Source organism: Pygoscelis adeliae, unplaced genomic scaffold (assembly GCF_000699105.1).
Source record: "Pygoscelis adeliae isolate BGI_AS28 unplaced genomic scaffold, ASM69910v1 Scaffold87, whole genome shotgun sequence".
Lineage (NCBI taxonomy): Eukaryota > Metazoa > Chordata > Aves > Sphenisciformes > Spheniscidae > Pygoscelis > Pygoscelis adeliae.
The window spans coordinates 121,744-142,118 of record NW_008825098.1 but is presented as its reverse complement, the minus strand read 5'-3'; the positions used below and the strand labels follow the sequence as shown (position 1 = coordinate 142,118).

The window sequence follows — 20,375 nt, the reverse complement described above, 5'->3', positions numbered from 1 at the left end:
GGATTTAGACGCATTAGAAGGGACCTGTCAAGCATTATAGCTGCCCACATTTCTGTTATCTCCCTTCAGCTGTGTTTGTTACTGCATTGCTTTAAAATAGGAAGATCCTGACTTCTTGTGGATTGTGCCACCATCTATGTGATTCTATTAATTCTGGAAATGTGCAGCTTACTCAAGTGTTGTAAGAAAACATTTATGCTGCATATCTTCACCTGCTGTATAGCTTAGCCATATGAGGAACTAGACTGAAAAATTCAACATATTTCTAATAAAGAAGGTAAGGTAGAGGAGATATTCTCTGTGAGAGGGTGACATTTTGTTACTTGGGACTGTGGCAAAGTAGAATTGGCCAATACCAGGTAGGTTATATGCTGCATAAATTACTGCTAATCTCTTAATCTGCCTTGTCCTAAATATGTTTAGGCAAAATATAGGGACTCATTTTATAAAGTGACTTCTAATTTTGCACTCAGAGGTTGTGTGCTTTTTTTTTTAATGACTCCAGCTACTGTTCTCTGATGTAGAAGCAGCAGCAGCTTCAACAGGGATAAGACGAAGATCTCTGTTTGAACTCATCATACCAGGGCTGTCCTGCACTTGGTGCCCACGTGAGGTGGATAAGCAATACACTCCTGAATGAAAGCAGACAGACTGTACCAGCTCCTCTGTGCAATCTGATGTACAGCCGTATGTCAGCTGGTAACAGGCAGTTGCTATCTGAGGTATCTCAGCAAATTGTGTTTTTTGTAGTCTAGCCTAGAAGGGGATTTTCTATTAGGGGTTACACTGAAGTGTGTTAGCAGAAGGAATAGGATTGCGAGTTGGTACAACAAGGGAAACACATCCCTTTGCGCTTGCCCCAGAACCTGAGGCTGGGTGCATTTCAGCTGGTGAGATGTTTCTCCTAAATCGATGTGTCTGTTTGTGCAATGAAGTGCCAATGGGTGATGCCGGGAAGGAGTGGTTGAACCAGTTTTGAGTTCTGGCCATGGATCCTTACATCCCTGATGATCTCATGGCATCACAACTGGTTTGGTACATTTTGAACTCTAGGAAAAATAGTTTACCTTAGAGACAAAGACACAATGATATTTTTTGCTTGTAAGCAGAAAGAGGCAGCATCCATTTGGTATGTAAAGAAGGTGTGCATCTCTTTGGTCATGGCACAACTGTTGATATTACTCAAAGATCAAAGGCCAAATTACTTTGAATAACCTGAAACCAGTCAGGACTCACAGCTGTCCCAAAAGACATTACCTGGAGTAGCTTGTTATTTTGAATTAGAATGCATCTCAGGGAGTAAGAGATGAAAAGTTCTGGTGGTGCGTTCAGTGGGAGCTATTTATCGTATGGTTTTGTATCTTCAGCAGACTATCAGAAAACGGCCTGAATGTTAAGACTATTTCATAATCATTATTAACCAGTACTGTCATTATAAGCCCGTTTGCTTTAGCCCTCAGGTAACAAAGTTCACTGCTCCATCAAGCTCTGTCATAATCAGCCTTATTACAAAAACATAATATTGTAACCTTCAAAGGCTCCCTGGGCTAGTGCTGTAAAAACTGGGAATGAACTGAAGTAATCTTTAGGCTAGCAGCAGTTGCACTGGGAAAATATAACCATTTTTATGCATGTAATGTACATGCACCCTCCCCCCCCTCTTCATGCTCTTCTCAACAGGACAAAAGCTATCCCTCAGACCCCTTTTGGAGCCAAATTAGCTCATCAAAGCAGAACAAGTTTATAACACAGTGTTCACTGCATATCAAATGCCCATGTACTGCTTTGATTTCCATTCTTTGGAGTGCAGTTGCCATATTTTGAGTATTTCATTTCAAGGAGGAAAGCTATTAAGTTTTTCCCCCAAAGCAGCTGATTATTCAATGGCTAAAGATGTCAAGGATAATGAAATAAAAAGGGAGCTAGGCTGTGATAGTGTCTAGCAGGAAAATGCATCTCATTAGAAGGCATTCCCACCAGAGAAGTCTATGGTATTACACGCATGAATTCCTTTCTGCTGTTGTTAACCAAGTTTTGGATGCAAACAGCATGCAGCCTCAATGACAGTGCACAAGTGTGTACAAACAGTAATTAATCGTTGGCTCCATGAATGGAGCCTCTGTGAGGCTGGAGGCAAATCAAAGGGCTAGCCTGGTTTCCAGCGCTTGAGGAACGTGTCATGCTGTACAATTGGGAACATTCACGTTATGAATATCACCTTGTAAGCTGTGTGGCAGGAGGCTGAGGGTAGCTGGCCTCCACGGGCTCAAGTCTGTGCTCAGCAGAAAGACCTGCCCTTTGGTGTTTGGTGATGGGGACGAAGTGTGCATGCTGTGATCCAAGGATCTTTCAGTTGAGTTTCCTTGGCAATTCTGGAAGGAAAAAGAAAATCAGTCCCACTACACAAAATATTTGTATGTGAATTTATATATTCAAGGCTGTTTGCAAGAGTGCATTTTTGAAATGGCAATGGTGTTTTCTACAGGCAGACACACATTAGAAGTTTATTGATACTTTGCCATCGGCAACAAAGACCAAATATGCTGACAAGAGGTGTAAGCACTCTCTCCCACCCCCCACCAAGTATCTTGGCTGGAATTAAGAGCGTTTTGACCTGGCAGTGCATTTTGAGGCAGAGAAAGGGGTTGTGTCAGTATGAAACACAGTGGTTGTCGTTAGAGGATCAACACATTACGAATGATCCTTGCAGTGGTGTCTGAGACACCACAATATTTCCTTGCACTTAGAAGATGCAAAACAGCTTCCCAACAGAGAGCACTGTGTGGGAAACATGGGCAAATATCAGTCTGCTAGAAAGGATAGCAAGTGGGTCACTGTCGTTGTCGGTGCAACTGTGGGTTTGGGGGGGTTGCGCTGAGATGCGTTGTGGAGGGCAGGGCCAGGGAGACTGTCAGGCACTGAAGTGTATTGCACTGTATTATAAAACCACCTAAAAAATATCGCAGTATCTGTAGTATATGTGACAGTAATAGTCCCCAAACTGGCAGCTTGCAATAACCGTACTGCAGCACATGTGCCTGTCATTACAGCATATCGGAACATTTTCTACAATGGCAAAATCCATTTTCCTGGGCAGTTGAGTGTCAGATTGAACAAGTCTTCTCCCTGTGCTCTATCTGTCTAGCAAAAGGAGATGAAATACAGGAGGGCTGAGGGAATCATATAAGTTGAATGACTCTGTGGCTTTATGATATTCATATGAAAATAAAACTGGGCTGGATCATCACCTGATGTAAATCATCCTAGGGACATGGTACAATTTATATCAGCTGAGGTGCTGTTCCTCTTCTTTGTCTAACATACATGCTGTATGTGATGAAAGTCAAAATTGCAGTGATTAGTTTTTCATTCACCCACTTCTCTTTTTATGCAGATAAAGTGTTGCTTTTTTTCTTTCACATCCTTATGACAGTCCATGTTGCTGAGTAGATACTGGTAGAGAGCTGTGAGGTCTCACAACAACTTTGCAAGCAGACTTCTGTTCCTACACTTCTTTCTATCTGTAAGCATAACATTGACCAGCGTTACTTGTACCCTGACAGGTCTGATTGTCCGAGAGGTAAGCATTGAGATTTCCCGCCAGCAAGTCGAGGAACTCTTCGGGCCCGAAGATTACTGGTGCCAGTGCGTTGCCTGGAGCTCTGCAGGCACCACCAAGAGCCGGAAAGCCTACGTCCGCATTGCCTGTGAGTGTCTTTACTCTGCGTGTTGAGTCGATGGTGTTTGGGTGAGGAAAAGTGGAGTCTCTGCCGTTCGGGAGAGACGTTTTGTTTCTGACCAGTTAGGCTTTGTATTTTCTGCAGTTATTGATGCATACTAAAATAAGGCCTTCAGAAGCATTCATAAGAATTTCAGTTTATCCTGTTCTTAAGAGCAAAATCTCAGTTATTCTCTTTTGTGTGGGGGGGAAAGCATCAAAACCAATATTTCTTGAGTACAGCAGTTATATGTCTCAAGAAAAGTGTCTGAAGCTAATGAGTAGGAATATTACCAAAGAAACCTATGAAATGAGGTGACAGCTGTTCCTTTCACAGATTGGCTGATTCTGTGAGATTGGAAGGGACCTCTGGAGGTCATCTGGTCCAACCCCGCTGCTCAAGCAGGGCCACCTAGAGCCAGTTGCCCAGGACTGATTCCAGATGGCTTTTTAATATCTCCAAGGAGGGAGACCCCACCACCTCTCTAGGCAAGCTGTACCAGTGCTCGGTCACCCTCACACTGAAAAAGTGTTTCCTGATGTTCAGAGGGAACCTCCTGTGTTTCAGTTTGTGACCATTGCCTCTGGTCCTGTCTCCGGACACCAGTGAAAAGAGCCTGGCTCCATCCTTGTTACACCCTCCCTCCAGGTATTTGTACACATGGATGAGATTCCCCTGAGCCTTCTCTTCTCTGTGCTGAACAGTCCCAGCTCTCTCAGCCTTTCCTTGTAGGAGAGATGGTAGTCATCTTTGTGGCCCCTTGCTAGTTCAGCAACTAGCAACTCTCCAGTATGTCCATGCCTCTGTTGTACTGGGGGGCCCAGAACTGGACCCAGTACTCCAGATGTGACCTCACCAGGGCCGAGTAGAGGGGAAGGATCCCCTCCCTCGACCTGCTGGCAATACTTTCTCTAATGCAGCCCAGGATACCATTCTCCCTCTTTGCAGCAATGGCATATTGCTGACTCATGGTCAACTTGGTGTCCACCAGGACCCCCAGGTCCTTTTCTGCAAAGCTGAAAATATATCTCTGCAATCATATAATAAAGCTGCTGTTCCTTAACAAAGAAAAAAAGTGTGTGTTTAGTGTATCATGTAATCAGATTGGTAATACAAGGTTGAAAGTGATCATCTCAACCCTAATATTTCATCATTGTTATTCATGGCTACTAACCTCAGTATTTATTTTGAACCATTCCCAGCGTAGACCCCAAGAACACAGGGCAACCAGTTCCCTGAAAACAGATCTTCATTTGACTGTACAAATATTTAATGTTCATTAATTTTGAAAGAGGTGCTTTTCTTTGTAATAGAGTAGTCACACTGGGGACTCCCATTTCTCTTTCACATGATGAAATCCTGTTTTGTATAATGGGAGCAAAATATATCTTCCAGAATTGTACCTCTTCCACTGTTTTCACCTCAGCAAAAACACATTTTGTGAGAAAAGGTCATTAGAAGCTGGGTTTGCAGCATACTTATATTTCCTGCGCTGTGCCTAACAATTTATAATGAGAAGAGAATTCTTCCAGCCAAATAAAGCTTTTCACAGACACGTTAGAAGAAGGACTCTCTGTCATTTAAAACTCTCCATTTAGAGCTTGATTCTCCTTTTGTTCTTGCAAAAGTATTATGGGGTTAAATCCTTGAGGAGGAGTTACCTTCTGTGTAAATATCCAGATACAGATCTAGGAGGTGCAATTTAAATGCACATTTTTGAATGCTTTTAGTCCAAGTAACTGACTGGAAGTAGAGGACCTGTACTTTTGATTACAGGACTAGCCTCGGAGAAGAATTTCCCCAGGGTTAAGGGGAATTAAAATTATTGTACAGCCTTCCTGCAAAATTAGAAACGCCATTACATATGTGCATAGGGCTTTCCCATGGCAGGAAACTTTTCAAGACTTTGAGGATTTTCTTTTTCTGTACTAAACGAAAAAGAGTTATTTCATTTTTTTTTCTTCTAAGCAGTCAAACATTTCAGAGAGGCTTAGCAATGTTTGAACAGGTTTTTTAGATTATGACTACTAAGTTAACTCACTAAGTAGCTTTTCATGTCCCGCCAGTTAGCCCTTGACAGATGACCATTAAATTAACGCAGTTTAGAAGTCTCAGTGTATTTCACTTGATGGTTAAGTAACTTTTGTATACTGCCATACCTATGCACTTACTCTCTATATAACACATGATCATTGTATGTGTATGCAAGTTATTTTGTATCAATTGACATTTCTTCCCAGGTGTCCAAATTTCTATTGAAGGCGTTCATGATATAAAGTTTGCTACTTTTTCTTACTGTATTTTGGAGAGAGAGTAACAATCAGTTCAGTGATTTTTCTAAAGTCTTGGTGTTTTTTTTTAAAGCAGTCTAATTAAATAAATTCCAGGGCGTTTTATGTGCCTGTAACTCGAACGTGGCTTTGTATTTTAGTGAAGTTTTTTTAACCTCTTGGTCCTGAATTTGGGGTTCTTGGGCAGCTGTGACACAGGCAAATCACTTAGACTCCTTGGGATTAAAGGTTGAAGTGTTAGGCCTTCAAACTGCAGATTTTCAAACAGCAGCAAAAGCACGTTCTGTGCAAAATTGTCCATTTCCAATTTCACAGTTTTCTATAAATTTCTCAGGTAACTCAGGACTACTTTTTTAGGAACTCAGACATATGATGTGGGGTATATGCCTTACTTTGTGATGCCATTTGATCTACAAGATCCCTACTTCAAACTGTGGATGCATATATACCGATACTCATCTATATTCACAGGCTTGACTTCAGAGGACTGAATCTGTACTGGCAATGTAATAGTTGTTTCCTATCTAAACTTTAAACACAGCTGGTAAGTCTTGTGATGGCTACACAATGTGCCGTGAGTTTGGGATGCAAGGTAGTGTCCGTGCAGTATGTATTTATCTAGAAAATCAAGGATGTTCAAAATTTAAGAGGGGCAGAAGAGTCCATCTCTCCAGCTCTGTCTGCAGCTATAGTTGCATGTTTGTCACCAATGCAATCTTCACTTCTAATTTGTACAAAAAGTGAGCACTGACACCTTTGGGAAAGGTGAGGGGTAAATGGAGCATGTAAAGTGCTCTGCTTAAGTTATGTTATTATTTATTTTAATACCTGAACCTGGTGATTTCATCTCGACAGGTACAACTGTAACATAACTAGCCATACCTAGCACATTAAGAAAAGCTTTTCTCCTTCTCCCTCTCCCTCTTCCTCTCTTCCTCCTCCTCTTTCTCCTTCTCCTCCTTCTTTTCTCCTTCTCTTTCTCTTTTTTCTCCCTTATGCCCACTGGACTTATTCTGGAATTATTGTGTCCTCTCAAGGGCTGGAGCTGCACTCCATTAAAACAAACGAAAAAAATAGCATTCAACATCTCTGTTCACTGAGCGTGTAATAGAATTAACTGAAAAGTAATTTGAAAGTGTGAAAAATGTGCATCCTGGAAAAGAGGCTTGTATTTGTTTAATGCAGGGTCAGGCATGTGTCAGAAAGTACATAACAACCTAGTCAATGAAAGTTCTCTGTGAAAATCAATTGCAACATCGCCCCGGCCAAGAGCTGCAGTTATTCAGGAAGGGAGTAATCTATAAATACAGAGTGAAGATGCTGCTGGTTTTCAAAGACTGCCCATGCTAGCAATATAAACAGGAAAAGAGTCTGAGTCTAAAGCCAACATCCTGGCTTCTCTAAGTGTTCAGGGCATGTAATGGCGTCTTGCCGTTGCACTCCTGGACGACGAGTATGCTAGGAAATCACTCCCTTCTGTGCAGGCTTCTTCTGACAAGGAGGAGAAACAGTAGGTGATAGAAACGTCGTTATTTTCAGCTTTTTTCCTATTTCATGGAATTCATCTTCCTGAGGCATTGGTGTCCCCATGAGAACAGAGTTGAGCATTTCATCCTCTTAAAAAAGCAGATTTGTTGGGTTTAATTTTCACTTTGCCATTCTAGATATCTCAGTAACCAGCAAAGTAGGGACACCTAATGTATATCTTGGTGGAGCTGGAAAGATATAATTTTCTGAGATATTGGCCTATGAAAGTGCTGAAATGCATTTCCTGTTTATTCACACATTTCTTATTTATTCTAGGCACATCCTATCAGGAGCACTAGGAGTCACTAATATGTTTTGATACAGTTTTTCTGCTCAATTGAAAAAAATGTTACTTTTGTGGAGGGAGGAAGAAGGGGGTTTGAGTGGCTTTATCTTTGGTTGAAAAAACCCCAAGCCCAATATAAAGTTTTAATGTGAATTTTATGTAACAAGACTGATGTCATTGAACAGATAAAACGTAACAGGGCAAAATTCCTGTTAAAAGGATGAATGAGGCCTGAGCCTATGTAACCGAGAGTAGAGTTAAACTCACTGGAAAATACATCTGATAAAGACTAAACAATAGCTGCAGGATTTGACCTAATTTTTATATCAAATAATAAAGGGGTGGCTAAGACAAATTGCTCTGAGCCCATGTGCATAAAGCAGCCTCACTTTTCATTTGCTCCAGTTTGGTGTTGCTGTAGCCTCACTGACTTCATGATGTTAACCCAGGCTGTCCTTAAGAAAATATAGTGAGAATATAAGCCCTAAATCTGCTGCCTGATTTTGGATTTCTTTAAAACTTATAAGAAAATAGCATCTTTCTCCCTAATTTCTGTTACCTGATCTTTTTTGGTGTAATGAATGCGAGTATTCTTTTCCTTTATTCATTATCTAAAATCAGAATTTAAAAAAAAAAATCATTTTAAAAAGCCCTGATGTAGTAAGGAACTGTGCTTGTTAATCTTTTGTATAATTTGATATTAGTTTCCTATGTACTTATCTAAAAGCCTTTTTTCCCCCAGACATTTTTTCAAAGGAATGTAGCTAATATATGCATGTCAGATACTGTATACTAATAAGATAAATGCAGTACAGAAAAGTAGACTAGTTCACCTGATGGTTTATCTCTACTTACAAGGGGTATACAGTTGTACAAAGAAACAGGTATGAAAAAAAAACCTCACAGATTCTTTACTGACACTCGGTTATCTCACCTTTTAGTACTGGGGCCCATGCTCCACGTTACATTGCTGCAGTGCCTTTCTTCCCTCTCTTCACACACCTAATCCAAGCAATGCTGTGAGGATGTGCTCCCCTAGCCACCAAAGTATTAGGGCACATTGCAATAGGTACAAAGTTGGGTGGATGTCGAGACAAGGAGAGAGAGCTGGGAAGGACGTCACTTGAAAATTTTAATAGGAAGGTACGTCAGGGATATGCAGTATTAAAAAATAACCCAAAAATGTGTTTTATGCACTTTGGTAAGTGTGTATGAGAGTTAGCAGAGATAGGACCTTAATTCCTTCCTTGTGTACCGTTTAAGTTGCTACTAATCGATATCTGCTGCTTGTAGTTAATGAAGGGATAACTGAGGCACGTGATCTTGATCTGGGATTACTGAAGAGAGAACGGCAGATCACAGAAAGGGCAGCAGAGAAGTTAACTGAGCATTTAACATATTTGATACTAACACTCTGCTTTTGCTCCTGACAGGCATGTTTCTGTACCGCTTCCCAAGTTAACAGGCATGACAAACTCCCAGACTTAAGGATGCAGTTGCAACAGTAATAAATACAAATCACATTGCTTTGTAATAAAGACCTAAGACTTTATAAATTAAGATGGACTTGACTTTGCTGTTAGCGTCGCTTAAAAAACAAAAGGAAACCCCTTTACTGAATTTATATGAATTTAATCCCTCAGTAGGAGCCTTGAGAATATCCTACCTACACTCTCATGCCTAAGAAATTATCATCTTTCAGTAGAGTCTGCTTAGTGCTTGATGGTGAAACATAGATGCAGTCAGGAAGTTAACAAAATTTTGGGTATATTTTGGTAGTGACCAGACAGCTGTGTGAGTCAGATTAGCGTATCAGAGAAGAGCAACAACAACAAAATACCACGTTTATACAAACTATTTTCTGTTTTCATGTTTCAGTGTGTTGTAAATTCAATTCTACATATGAATTGCAATGTACACCTGATGTTTCTGGTGTCTATCTTTAGTACCTTTAGTATATCTGTCATCTAAAAAGGCACCTGTTGAAGTTAGGTCATTGGAACTTCACATTTAACTTTATTTGAAAAACAAGAACTTTGGATTTTGTCTTCAATCACCAAATACAATAATGAATAGAATTCAGTTTATAAGTCAATTTACAGGTTAAGCTTACAAAGAAAAACAAGAAATATCGAGCTATCAAGTAAAAATATAAGAGGAGGAGAACAGTGCGATCGATGTACACCTGGGAACCCATCTGCTCAGTGAAATCTTGATAAAAGTTTGCTTGCTTGTATTTTTTACAGTTGTATCAATACCAAATGTGTTGAATGGGTTGTTCTTCATTATAAGCTGTGTTGCAAAAGAGCGTTTTGTCTTACCAGCACCTAGCTGAACTAGCTTAGAGCTGGAGAGGAGGGGAAGAAATGTTTTTTCTGCAGACGTGCAGGCAGCGAGTCTCCGAGGAGTCATCAGGGTGCAACGTTATTCCCAGCTGGCTGAAGATGCCATCAGCAGAATGAGGGGCTGGCAGGTGTGCACCTCCTGTTTGCTCAGGCTGTAAATATGTAGGGGATAAAAGAGGAGAGAAGGTCCTGGGCTCAGGCCAAGTGCCTTGCAGATTGTAGCCTGGCAAGCAAAGGGTGTTCCTCACCTCATTCCGTACCTCAGGTCAGCGGATATAGCAACCTGCACCCCCAAAAAATGTTGTGCACTTCCAAGAAGTCTGCTTCAGTCCCCATCAGCTGCTCGAAAGCTGATGCTGCTTCTCGGCTGTGTGGGGTGGCAGCCCAAGGCCTCGCTCCCTGGGCCGTCGGCAGGCTACAGACAAGCTCAGCCCAAGCCGCGGGCTGCCAGGCATCTTTGGAAAGGGGGAAGCTCCACCGTCCCTGATGTTCCTCTCCAGGCTGAGAAGGTGTCTGGGGCAGCCTCGTGGTGCCGCGGCATTTGTCTTTAGGGCTGGCCAGATGTGAAACAGCCCCTCCAGAGAAGGAAAGAGCGGCACAGAGTCGTGTATTGAGCATAAAGATGGGGTTTTGAGATGTTGACTTATTTCCTCTGTCCTCAGCTCCAGCTGCCAATGCTTGGGCTGGCTGAGAGCGCAGCCCTGTCCAGCCGCGATCTCATCCTGTGAGCAGCACCGCGCTGCAGGAGGGCAAGAGGCTTTGATCAACACCCAGCGTGCGGCTGATACAGCAGGGGACTCCGCAGGGCGAGGCGCCACACTTACAAAAGCAACTAATAGAGGTTTCAGAGGGATCCCCTGGGTTACAGACTGATGACACTCCTGTTGACTGTCTCAGTGGAAATCTGGTTTGGTCTAATTAACAACAGAAAGCTGGAACCACACAAGGACAAAATGAAAAAAAAAGGAGTTTTTTGTACCTAACCTTTCCATTACTTACCCACCAGTGTGACTGATCCCTGCACAAAGGTCGTAGACTCAGCTGCAAACAGAAAAGAGAGTCCAAAGTATACCTGATAGCACATGGTTTCTTACATTTAGAATTGCAATTCAGTCTGTAATGCCTTTTTTGCAGAAAAAGGCGTCTCTTAACTCTACCCACGTTGTGGAAAGTGATGGAAGAGGAACAGGCCAGTTTTACAATATTAGTCATGTTTCTCTAACTCAGCATCAGTCATCCAAGTTTGGGAATAAATGCAGTGAGATGTGTTTTCGCAAGCATGTGGATCCTCTTTTATTTTGTAGAACATCAGTAGCATTTTCCCACTCTTTTTCCACAATTATTTTTCTGTTTGGGTATTTCTTATTAGGCTAGGTAAAATTAAAACAGCATTGAACCTTGCCTCTTGAGAACACTCTCAATGGTAGGCGGTAGTTTTGAAGTGGAGAGCTTGGCTAATGGTTAAAATAATACCAAGCCATATTCCCTTTTTTCTAGTGTTTTAATTGCATTTTTTGCTTAGTGATATGTTTAGTTTTATATGGATGCCTGTATATACGTACCCATATAAAGCAAGCTATCTTCTATATGGAAATATGTACTTCTTGTGTGCTCTGAAAGCACACACCAAACATACTTCTTTCAATAAGCACAGTTAATATGAAAGTTGGATAGAAAATTATGTGGGTTTTCTCTTTGTACTCTTAAAGCTTGCTCATTTTTTGAATTATTTGTTATAGAAGGAAAGTTGACGTTGGAGTTACTAGAAGGAGCAGAGAGTCTTTAAGGTCTACCAAGGGCAGAAATCCATCTTTCCCTGACAGTAATGCTGCATTGTTCTGTACGTTTCTGGTTTACATCTAATTCCTGGCTGACAAGTGTCCGTTTTTCATGCTCATTCATTAGTCACCCTTGCATTAGCACTGCCTTGAAGGCGTCTGGTCTGCCTCTTATCACATTTCTCAGAAATGATAAAAGATATCCTTAAAGTTTTACCCACCCACCCATCACAGTAAAACCCAGAACAGCAAAGAGATAAAATACCTTTGATTAAAAAAAAGAATAGGGTCATTCTTTGCTCTTAGAAGTTGACAGGTAGAAAAGGAAGCGGGGAAATGCCATGAGTTCCTGTAGAAACTATTACCTTTAGCAGGCGAAAATGCAACTTCTGAGTGGTTTGTAAGCTAAAAATGCATTAAACTTAAAAGAAAGTCATTTAGCAGTGCATCAAAATTAAGATCTAATGCCCCTCTCCCCAAAAAGCATAGCAATTCAGGAATAAAGCTAACAATATGGTGTACACTGAAATTCTGATTTCCCGTTATACTATTTCAGTTTTATGCTTGTGGAAATTCTCTCATTTCAATGCAGCTCTGAATGCAGCCATCTGTCCTTACCAGAGAGGGTTGTGCAGGAGTATTTTAGGAGTCTTGGAGGAAAGTCTCATCTTAAGTATGCTGTAAATGTGCTGCGATATATGCCACAAGAGCCCCTTCTGAATTTACCAAGACTGTACATTAGTAAAGAAAATAGAGTCTGGCTCAAGGTGGCAGACCAGAATTTTAATTCTTCTCCTTGGTTTCTTTTTATGAAGGCAGCCTTGAAGGGAAGTTAGAGGCGGGGGAACATGCCTGATGGGGGTGCAGGCTGTCCCCTGAGCCTGGCGGTGACATCCCCACCTGCAGCTGGGTGAAATACGTGAGAGAGCTGGTGAGAAAAACAAGACGGACCCTTCAGCATCGCTGTCCACCAGGGCTCGCCCCGCTCCGGAAGAGATGAGCTGCGGCAGCAATATTACCTGTATAAGGGGAGGAAGAGTATTGCTAACATAGACAATCAGAGCTTATTCTACATTACCAAAATAATAATGGAAAGAAAGTGCAACTGCCTTTCTCTTGTGTCTCTCCCTATCGAAGGTGAGGGTAGAGAAGGCTCTCTCTCAGTGTCACATTAACAGGGCTGCTGCTGACCCAAGGCTTTAATAATTCACACTGCCTCTTCACAGACAAAGAGGTCCTGACCCAGAATGGACCAAATGTTTTATTGTTTTGCCTTTTCAGGCATATTTTCTGAAGGTTGTTAAAACTTTCCTTTTTTTTTTTTTTAAATGGGATTTTACTTGTCTTCTACCATTCTCTGGGAAAATGTATCATCCCTTCTGTCCTTGCTTGCAAGCAATTGTAACTTATATGACACTTTGAAAAAGTGAAAAATGTTATTGAGAATACTCTGCTTGGAAAAGATCCAAAGTCCCTCAGTACATTAGCAAGCTTACCCACTCCTGGTCAACAGTGTGAAGTTGCCATGATGACTATAATTGTTAAATAGCAAAGGAAGCTGAAGATTGAAGAATTAGAAGGACGTTGTTGTTATCCACAGAAATCATAATGCAAGGGCCACAGAAAAAAAGCAGTCATTTCTAAACCCAGTGCTGTCCCAGCAGGGTGTTTCATGATAGTTAGAGCAGGTCACAAAGTTGTTTGTCCAGACCCTCCACTTCTTCATCACTTAAAAAACCACTTTGTTGTTTGTCTATTACAACCAGCGAACCTTATGCTTGGTTAGGTAAAACCTGCCCTGCACAGCTGCCATCTGTAGCTATTTGTAGGTGGCACGGCTGTGGTGGGAGGTAGTGAGTAGTTCTGGTGAGATAAAGCTGGGAACACGTGGGAGGGAGCCAACAGAATAGAGTATAAGAGCTCCCAATCTTGTAAATACACAATTATGTACTTTTTTTTTTCTTTTCCACAAATTAGTATCATTTACTCAATAGTATCTAATGGCTCCTTTGAGAACATTACTGTCTATTATGTCAAGGCCCTTACTTAGTGTATTTTTAGTTTGTGGATCATTGACCCACTCGAATCCAATGGCGCCGTTAGAGCGTTGGCACACAGCAAGGCTCCATGAGCGGGGGGCAGCCGGGGCAGCCAGGGCCTCGCAGGGTTCGTCTCACCTGCCGCAGCCCCACTGCAAGGGTTCCCACGGAAAAGGGGCTGTTCATACGCAGCAATTCCAGCTGTTGATAATAAAGAGGTTAAAGTATGATTTTTTACTGTTATTACACATTTCTAGACTAATGCTCTTTACTTTTGTATGCACTAAAATTTGGGGGTTTTTTTAAAGGCAAGTGCTTTATGAGAGAGGTGATTATTGTGCACGTGAGGCTATGGAGAACTTCAGAGCTCTATTAATGTTTCAGGAAGGTAGGCAGGACAGTAAATCAACATGTCAAGGAAAAAACTCAGATTATTATCTATCTAATCAGCCTCTACTGTCTTCATCCCTCCATATCTGAACACCTGAAAGCTATTATTAATGTACTATTTATTACTGTGCTTATATGCTTCTATTACCAGCATGGTAACTTTCTCATTTATCCTCAGCCATGATATTAGAGCGTGATATATCTGTTAAAATTGTCTGCTCTGTGCACATATGTGTACCTGTTCGGTGCACTATGGTGTACCCAATGTGCAGGCAATTCTTTTCCTTTGGAAATACCTGTGGAACTAGCAATAATATAATCATATGGGTACTGCTAGCAATATAACCTGGGTTATTTACTAATCTAAAGCAAACTGCATTAACCCTGCATTGTGTGCGCCCAGGTTACGTATCAAGCCCACAGGTTGTGTGAGGAGCCTGAGCCAAAGGAAGGGTGTTGTGTCCTGAGAAACTCACCAGCTCCTGAAAGAGCTGCTCGTGTCTATGTTTAACATGCAGAAGTACAGCAAGCCAAAACTCAGCATTTTGTCCTTGGAGTGACTCCCACCCACAGGGCACCTGGAGGGTTTTGGTTTTACTCAAATTGAGCCATACAACCCAAATGTTCCCTGGTTAGCCTGTCAGAGAGGGTGGGATGAAGCTGATGGGCTGGTGATGCTGGAGTTGGCAACGCAGTGGGAGCTATGTACAGGTGTCGGATACTGACCTAATCTGGCCGGTTGTCTTGCTGTGGTCACTGTCACGTGAACGAGTCTCGCTGGCCTGGAATAACTACAGTGTGACAAGGATGCTGACAGGCACAGTTTGGTGAAGCTTGGTATGTCATCCTAAGAAATGATCACTTCCAGATGTTTGCTCCTCTTCTTTGCCATAAGTTGTCCGGTGTTGTAGGTTAAAGCCCCCTTCATCGACAACTGAGGTTAAAATGGTGGATTTTGTAGTGAGGTAGCTGTGACATTGGCATGTGCTTCCTTTCGACAGAGGGTAACCCCCAAACAAGCAGACAGCTGGAGGCAGTAATTTCTTATATTGCCACAGTAAGATCTGCCAAAGCTTATCTTTCTGTGCCCTAAACTGTGGCCATAAATCCCGTCCCATCAGAGGGGCTCTCAGCATCCCTGCCCTGTGTGCCGGAGGGAGAAAGAATGCCAGTGGTGGGGAGGGAATGGGGTTTGGGGTTTCTCCTCTTGTGCCTGTGTGCAGGGGAAGAACAGAGATGCCTCAGTTTCACTAGGGAAATGCATGGGTTTAAGGATGTTACAAGTTTACCATGTTATCATCTTAAGTTAGTATCAGCATCTCCAGCTATGACAGAGCTTTCCCATGGTACAATTAGATTGACATTTAATTCCAGGTAGTTGAATAACCACATTTTCCCAATATAGGCTAAGAGTGAGAGGTCTTATGCTATCCAAAGGTGAGTTTCAGAGGAGCTGATTTTGGTGGCAGACACCCCATCTACTTTTCCATCTGTGCATTCGCCTGCCCCAGGTTTTGCCTTTTGGTAGTGCTGATGCAGGTCCTTGTGGGGTCAGCTGTAAATCAGGTCTTGAAGGTAATCTAGATGAAAAATAACTCTTTGGATGGTTTATTTGTAAACTGGTTCAATTCAGTGATCTGTTTTCCAGCACAGCCACAGGTTATGGCTTCAAGATATGAAATATTTGGCTTTTAAATTGTACCCATGTGACTTGTTTCCAATATGACACAAGTATTCGTGCAACCTCGCTGTGAGCTGGCATAGGGAACTGGTCTGACTTCAGAACAAAAAGTAAAATAAAAATAACCTTTTTGCAAGGGTTTTTTTAAAGTCAGGCCAGCTCTCTGATGTGACTTTGAATGCGGCCCCATGTCCATTTGCAGCAGGAACCAGCAAGCAGGGAGAAATATCCCCAGTTGCTACTGGGGCTGAATGCTCTGTTCTTCAAAACCCCATCCTCCCTAGCACAGCGGAGAGGGTGCCAGTCCGTGGCAGAAATACCGAGCCAGTGGTAAGGAGCGAACTTCTCAAGTCCATTTTACTATCGTCAGAAAGATATTACAGAAGCTTACAAAAAAGCCAGAGTACGCAGCTGTCCAGTATGATGAACTGGTTCGATGTTTGGAGGCGCATTCAATGCCCTCTCTGCCTGCCACATTTCTGTGGTGCTGTGCAGGGATCCAAGCACCGTTCAGCTCCACATTACGATTATTATTATTATTATTATTATTATTATTATCTATTTAGTGCTGCAGGGATAATGATAAGGTGAAGACAAATTAGCTAAAGCTGTAAAGTTAATGCTTATAAACTAAAAGTACATTAAATAGCAGCACGAGCACTTTCATCCATGAGTTTAAGGCAACTCAGCCTATGTGCTGTAGTTTTACAGATTTATTTAATTTTCCATAACTTTCTTTAATACTTCACTGGCATAGTTTACCAACCATAAATTATCTGAAGAAGGGACTTGTTTCGCTTTTTGTTCTGTGTTTGGACATGACCTTCCACAGTGAGGCCTTGGATCCTCGCTGGGTTCACATGCTCTACCACAATATAAATAATAAATCCACTGTGAAACCTTTGACTGCTTAATGTTGGAATGAAGTGAAAACATGTCCCAGTCCTTTTTAAGTGCTTCACTTTCCAGGGAGCAGAAATGCTATTTTCTCTGTTTAGAAAGATCTCTCGCATTTATGCAGTATGGCAATCAAATGTAATTTAAATGACCGGCTATTAATACTACTAATTCTTTTTCTTCTCCTCCTCCCTCCCCAGATCTCCGGAAGACTTTCGAGCAGGAGCCCTTGGGGAAAGAAGTGTCCCTGGAGCAAGAGGTCCTGCTCCAGTGCCGTCCCCCTGAAGGCATCCCAGTAGCCGAGGTGAGCAGCAACAGCAGTGTCCTGGCACTTGGACATCCCAACTACGGCCTGATCGGTGGCTAATGGTGCAGTGAGTTAGGGCATGGCATGATGAATGGGTGGTAATGGAGAGCTGACTGACTGCCGCTCGTGGACAAGATTGATCGGGAACTGATTAATGGCTTTGGATTATGGTGCCTTGCTGGGCAGAGCTGCGGTCAGTTTGGTTTCAGTTTTTTCTTCCCTTTCAAAAATCACAGTTATATCTGGCATCCAAAGGGCACGTAGCTGGTGGAACATGTTAATACCAGCCTACTATCTTTCCTTTTCCTTTTAAAGAAAACAACATTTCACTTATTCTGAGAGGCACCTTTCAAGCATAGTATAAAAAGGTTTTAATTTTTAGTTTGCCAGATTGTATTTCCCTCACGTGTTTGTGCACGTGCTCGTGTGTGCACCAGCCGTCCAGCTCGGCACAAGAGTATGTACCGTGGTCCAGTACAGGCTCCCAGGTGAAGCAGCATGAGGCGGGGGCAAGTAGGGGATGTGTCTCCCTAATAATCCATCTTCAGGGACTTACTTGGTTTTCCTACTGGCATTTAAGTAAAACCGGAGTGGGTAGCCTGCCCTCCACCTGGCAGGAGCGAGCCCACCCTTCAGCGAAATCTGTGCCCACTGACAGCAGCGGGTGTTCCTGTGAACAGGAGCTTGCCTAAGTGCAGTGGTGGCTCCAGCTTCAGCCTCCTTGCTCATGGGAGGGGTGTCTCTGAGTCACAGGGGGGCCTCTGAAATCCTAAATCCGCTGCAGCTGTTAAGAGAAAAATTGATTGTTAATGACGGTAATTCCCCTATCTGAATTCTCCTCGGTTGTCCTCTGCCACGCACAGAAGAAACTGTTGCCAATTTGCATTAGGATAAGTTAGACTGTCATGGCTAAGTAGCAAAGTGGCTGTCACTCAGCACTGATGACTGATTTCTCAGGAGATGAAGCTTAAAGTGTTACCTCCCCATCTAACCCAAGTTTAGTTTTAATCAGAATTGCAGAAATGTGTCCACAAACATCAGAAGGAATAATTAGCATAGAAGATTTTTCCCGTTTTCTTTTTCCATAGGCTGTTTTCTTTCCCCGTTAAGATCCCCAAAACTGTAAAGAGCATTTAGGTCTGCCGAGCCAGCTTGCTGACAGCTGTCATATTAATCAGTTGGCTTTCCTCAGGAACTTAGCAGCAATTTCTTATTTTCCTTTCTGATGCTTCTTTGCATCAAATCAACTTGCCATTGTGCCATGACAGGAGTGTTTGTAATGGGATATGTTCTTCAGGCGGTGCAGGATAGTACTGGGGAACTTCATTACCTTTGCTAGAAACAGAGATTGATGACGACGGGTAGTGTGTTTGAACGCAGTGTTACGAGCACCTCTGAAATTTCAGCAGCCAGTCCGGTTATTCCCTCAGAAAGGTTTGTAATGCCCGGTCAGGCAGCTGAGACCCAAACAGCATGATTTAAAATGATGCGTGGAAGTGATCTCTGAAAAGATCCTCTGTGAGCTGCTCTCATAATAATTGCACTTTTTCCTGCCTTCTAGTATCCTGACTCACTCTGTCAATAGCCGAGATTCATGACTGTACATTAACTGGCTCTCAGTCTTATTTGTACTGTGGTCGGGGCAGACACCAATTAACACTTGGCAGGCTGAGAAATCGTATACTCCCTGTCTGACGTTCAAAAGAACCGTTCTCGATGTTGTTTTTTTTCCTCTTCTGACTTTTGAAGTCAGAAGGAGATCAAACGCCCAGATTGGACAGCCGCCTAATACAGCCTCTTTGTAGATTCTTTCCAACACTATTAAAAGAACAAAGACTTGAACACTAATGAATATGAATACCTTAATGTGACACTTTATTACAGCCACTTGCTGAAGCTGGTAAGATAAATTTAAAAAAATGGAAAGATGAAAGGTAAGTTGGTGGATTGAAGGATTACATGATTATTTTAATTTAGAGGTGAGTGAGTTCTTTGTTTAAGACTTAGTTTATTTGTTCAGAGAAGTTTCTGATATGATGGTACAGGTAACCAAGTAAGAAAGGACTTGGGAGAAGGCAGGCAGCAGGCTGAGGCTATTTTCCATCTTGTTGAAAGACTGCTTTGATTCTAAGTAGAGTAGGGTAATGCATACGCTGCAGCTCTGAACAGCATTTCCAAATGCTTTGGTGAGCATGTACCTCAGACTCTTCCCACTCTGGGCACTGTGTTTTGTTTTGTTTTGTTTTCCACTTACTGGCTTCTGAAGTAGTCACTGGATTTAACAACAAAACAGAGGAAGAAAAGCTTACGCTGTGAAACTGTACAAAATACACATTCAGTGTTATGTAATGCTGGAGTCCAGAGTCCCAGCACCTTCCCCTTGCTTTTTCTCTTTCATGTTATTCTCCCCTTTCATTTTCCTTTTTTCCTGGTATTTCAAAGTGGTGGGAACAACCATGCTCAGGGATACATTCTGTCCTCTTTTCAGTAGCTGGGGAATTTAGTCTTATAATTCCCAGCATATTTAATTGCAGTTAACTGTGTCAAGCTCTTATGGATCAATGCTAGAGCAGATCTTACTGTTACTGAAGATCTGAACCACATAGCAGCATACAGCTGCTGCAGAGGGCCAGAAGGACAAAGACAGAGATGGGCAGGCAAAGCTTTTAAGGCAGCACTTACCAGTCCCTCAGATCCACTAGGACATGACGAGCATTAGAGTAGGCTCAGATCACAACCACTAGAAAAAAAAAAGCTCAAGATCCAAATAGAAGAAGGTGTGTTAAAATACACACACCAGCCTCATGGCCTGAGGTCAAATCAAAGTGCGTCTTGCTTGTTCACTTGGGACAAAGTGAGGAACCGAGGGTTTGCTTGGTCTCTGGGAAAACCAGATCAGCTTCTCTGCAGCCATATACCCCTGCCCCCCAGCCCCGACCAGCGTCGGTGCCAGCTGCACCGTGGCATGCCTCCCCACTCCCAGTTTTATAGCCAATATCAAGCTGAACCTACCTACAGGTTCTGAAACACCCTGGTAAATGTTTTGTCTTTTCCAGTGCGTGGCCCAGGCAAGCAGCAGAAGGACCAGCGCAGGCGATGTTACACTGAGGTTTTC

General features: G+C 42.4%; 1 protein-coding gene across 1 annotated transcript in view; it reads left to right on the top strand.

The window, feature by feature from the left end:
* Positions 1–20,375, top strand: part of UNC5C (unc-5 homolog C (C. elegans)) — a 100,647-nt gene that overhangs the window by 18,887 nt on the left and 61,385 nt on the right. The window contains exons 3-4 of the mRNA XM_009327068.1: positions 3,564–3,707; positions 17,154–17,257. Coding sequence (XP_009325343.1) covers positions 3,564–3,707; positions 17,154–17,257 — 248 coding nt within the window. The remainder of the gene's footprint in view (positions 1–3,563; positions 3,708–17,153; positions 17,258–20,375) is intronic.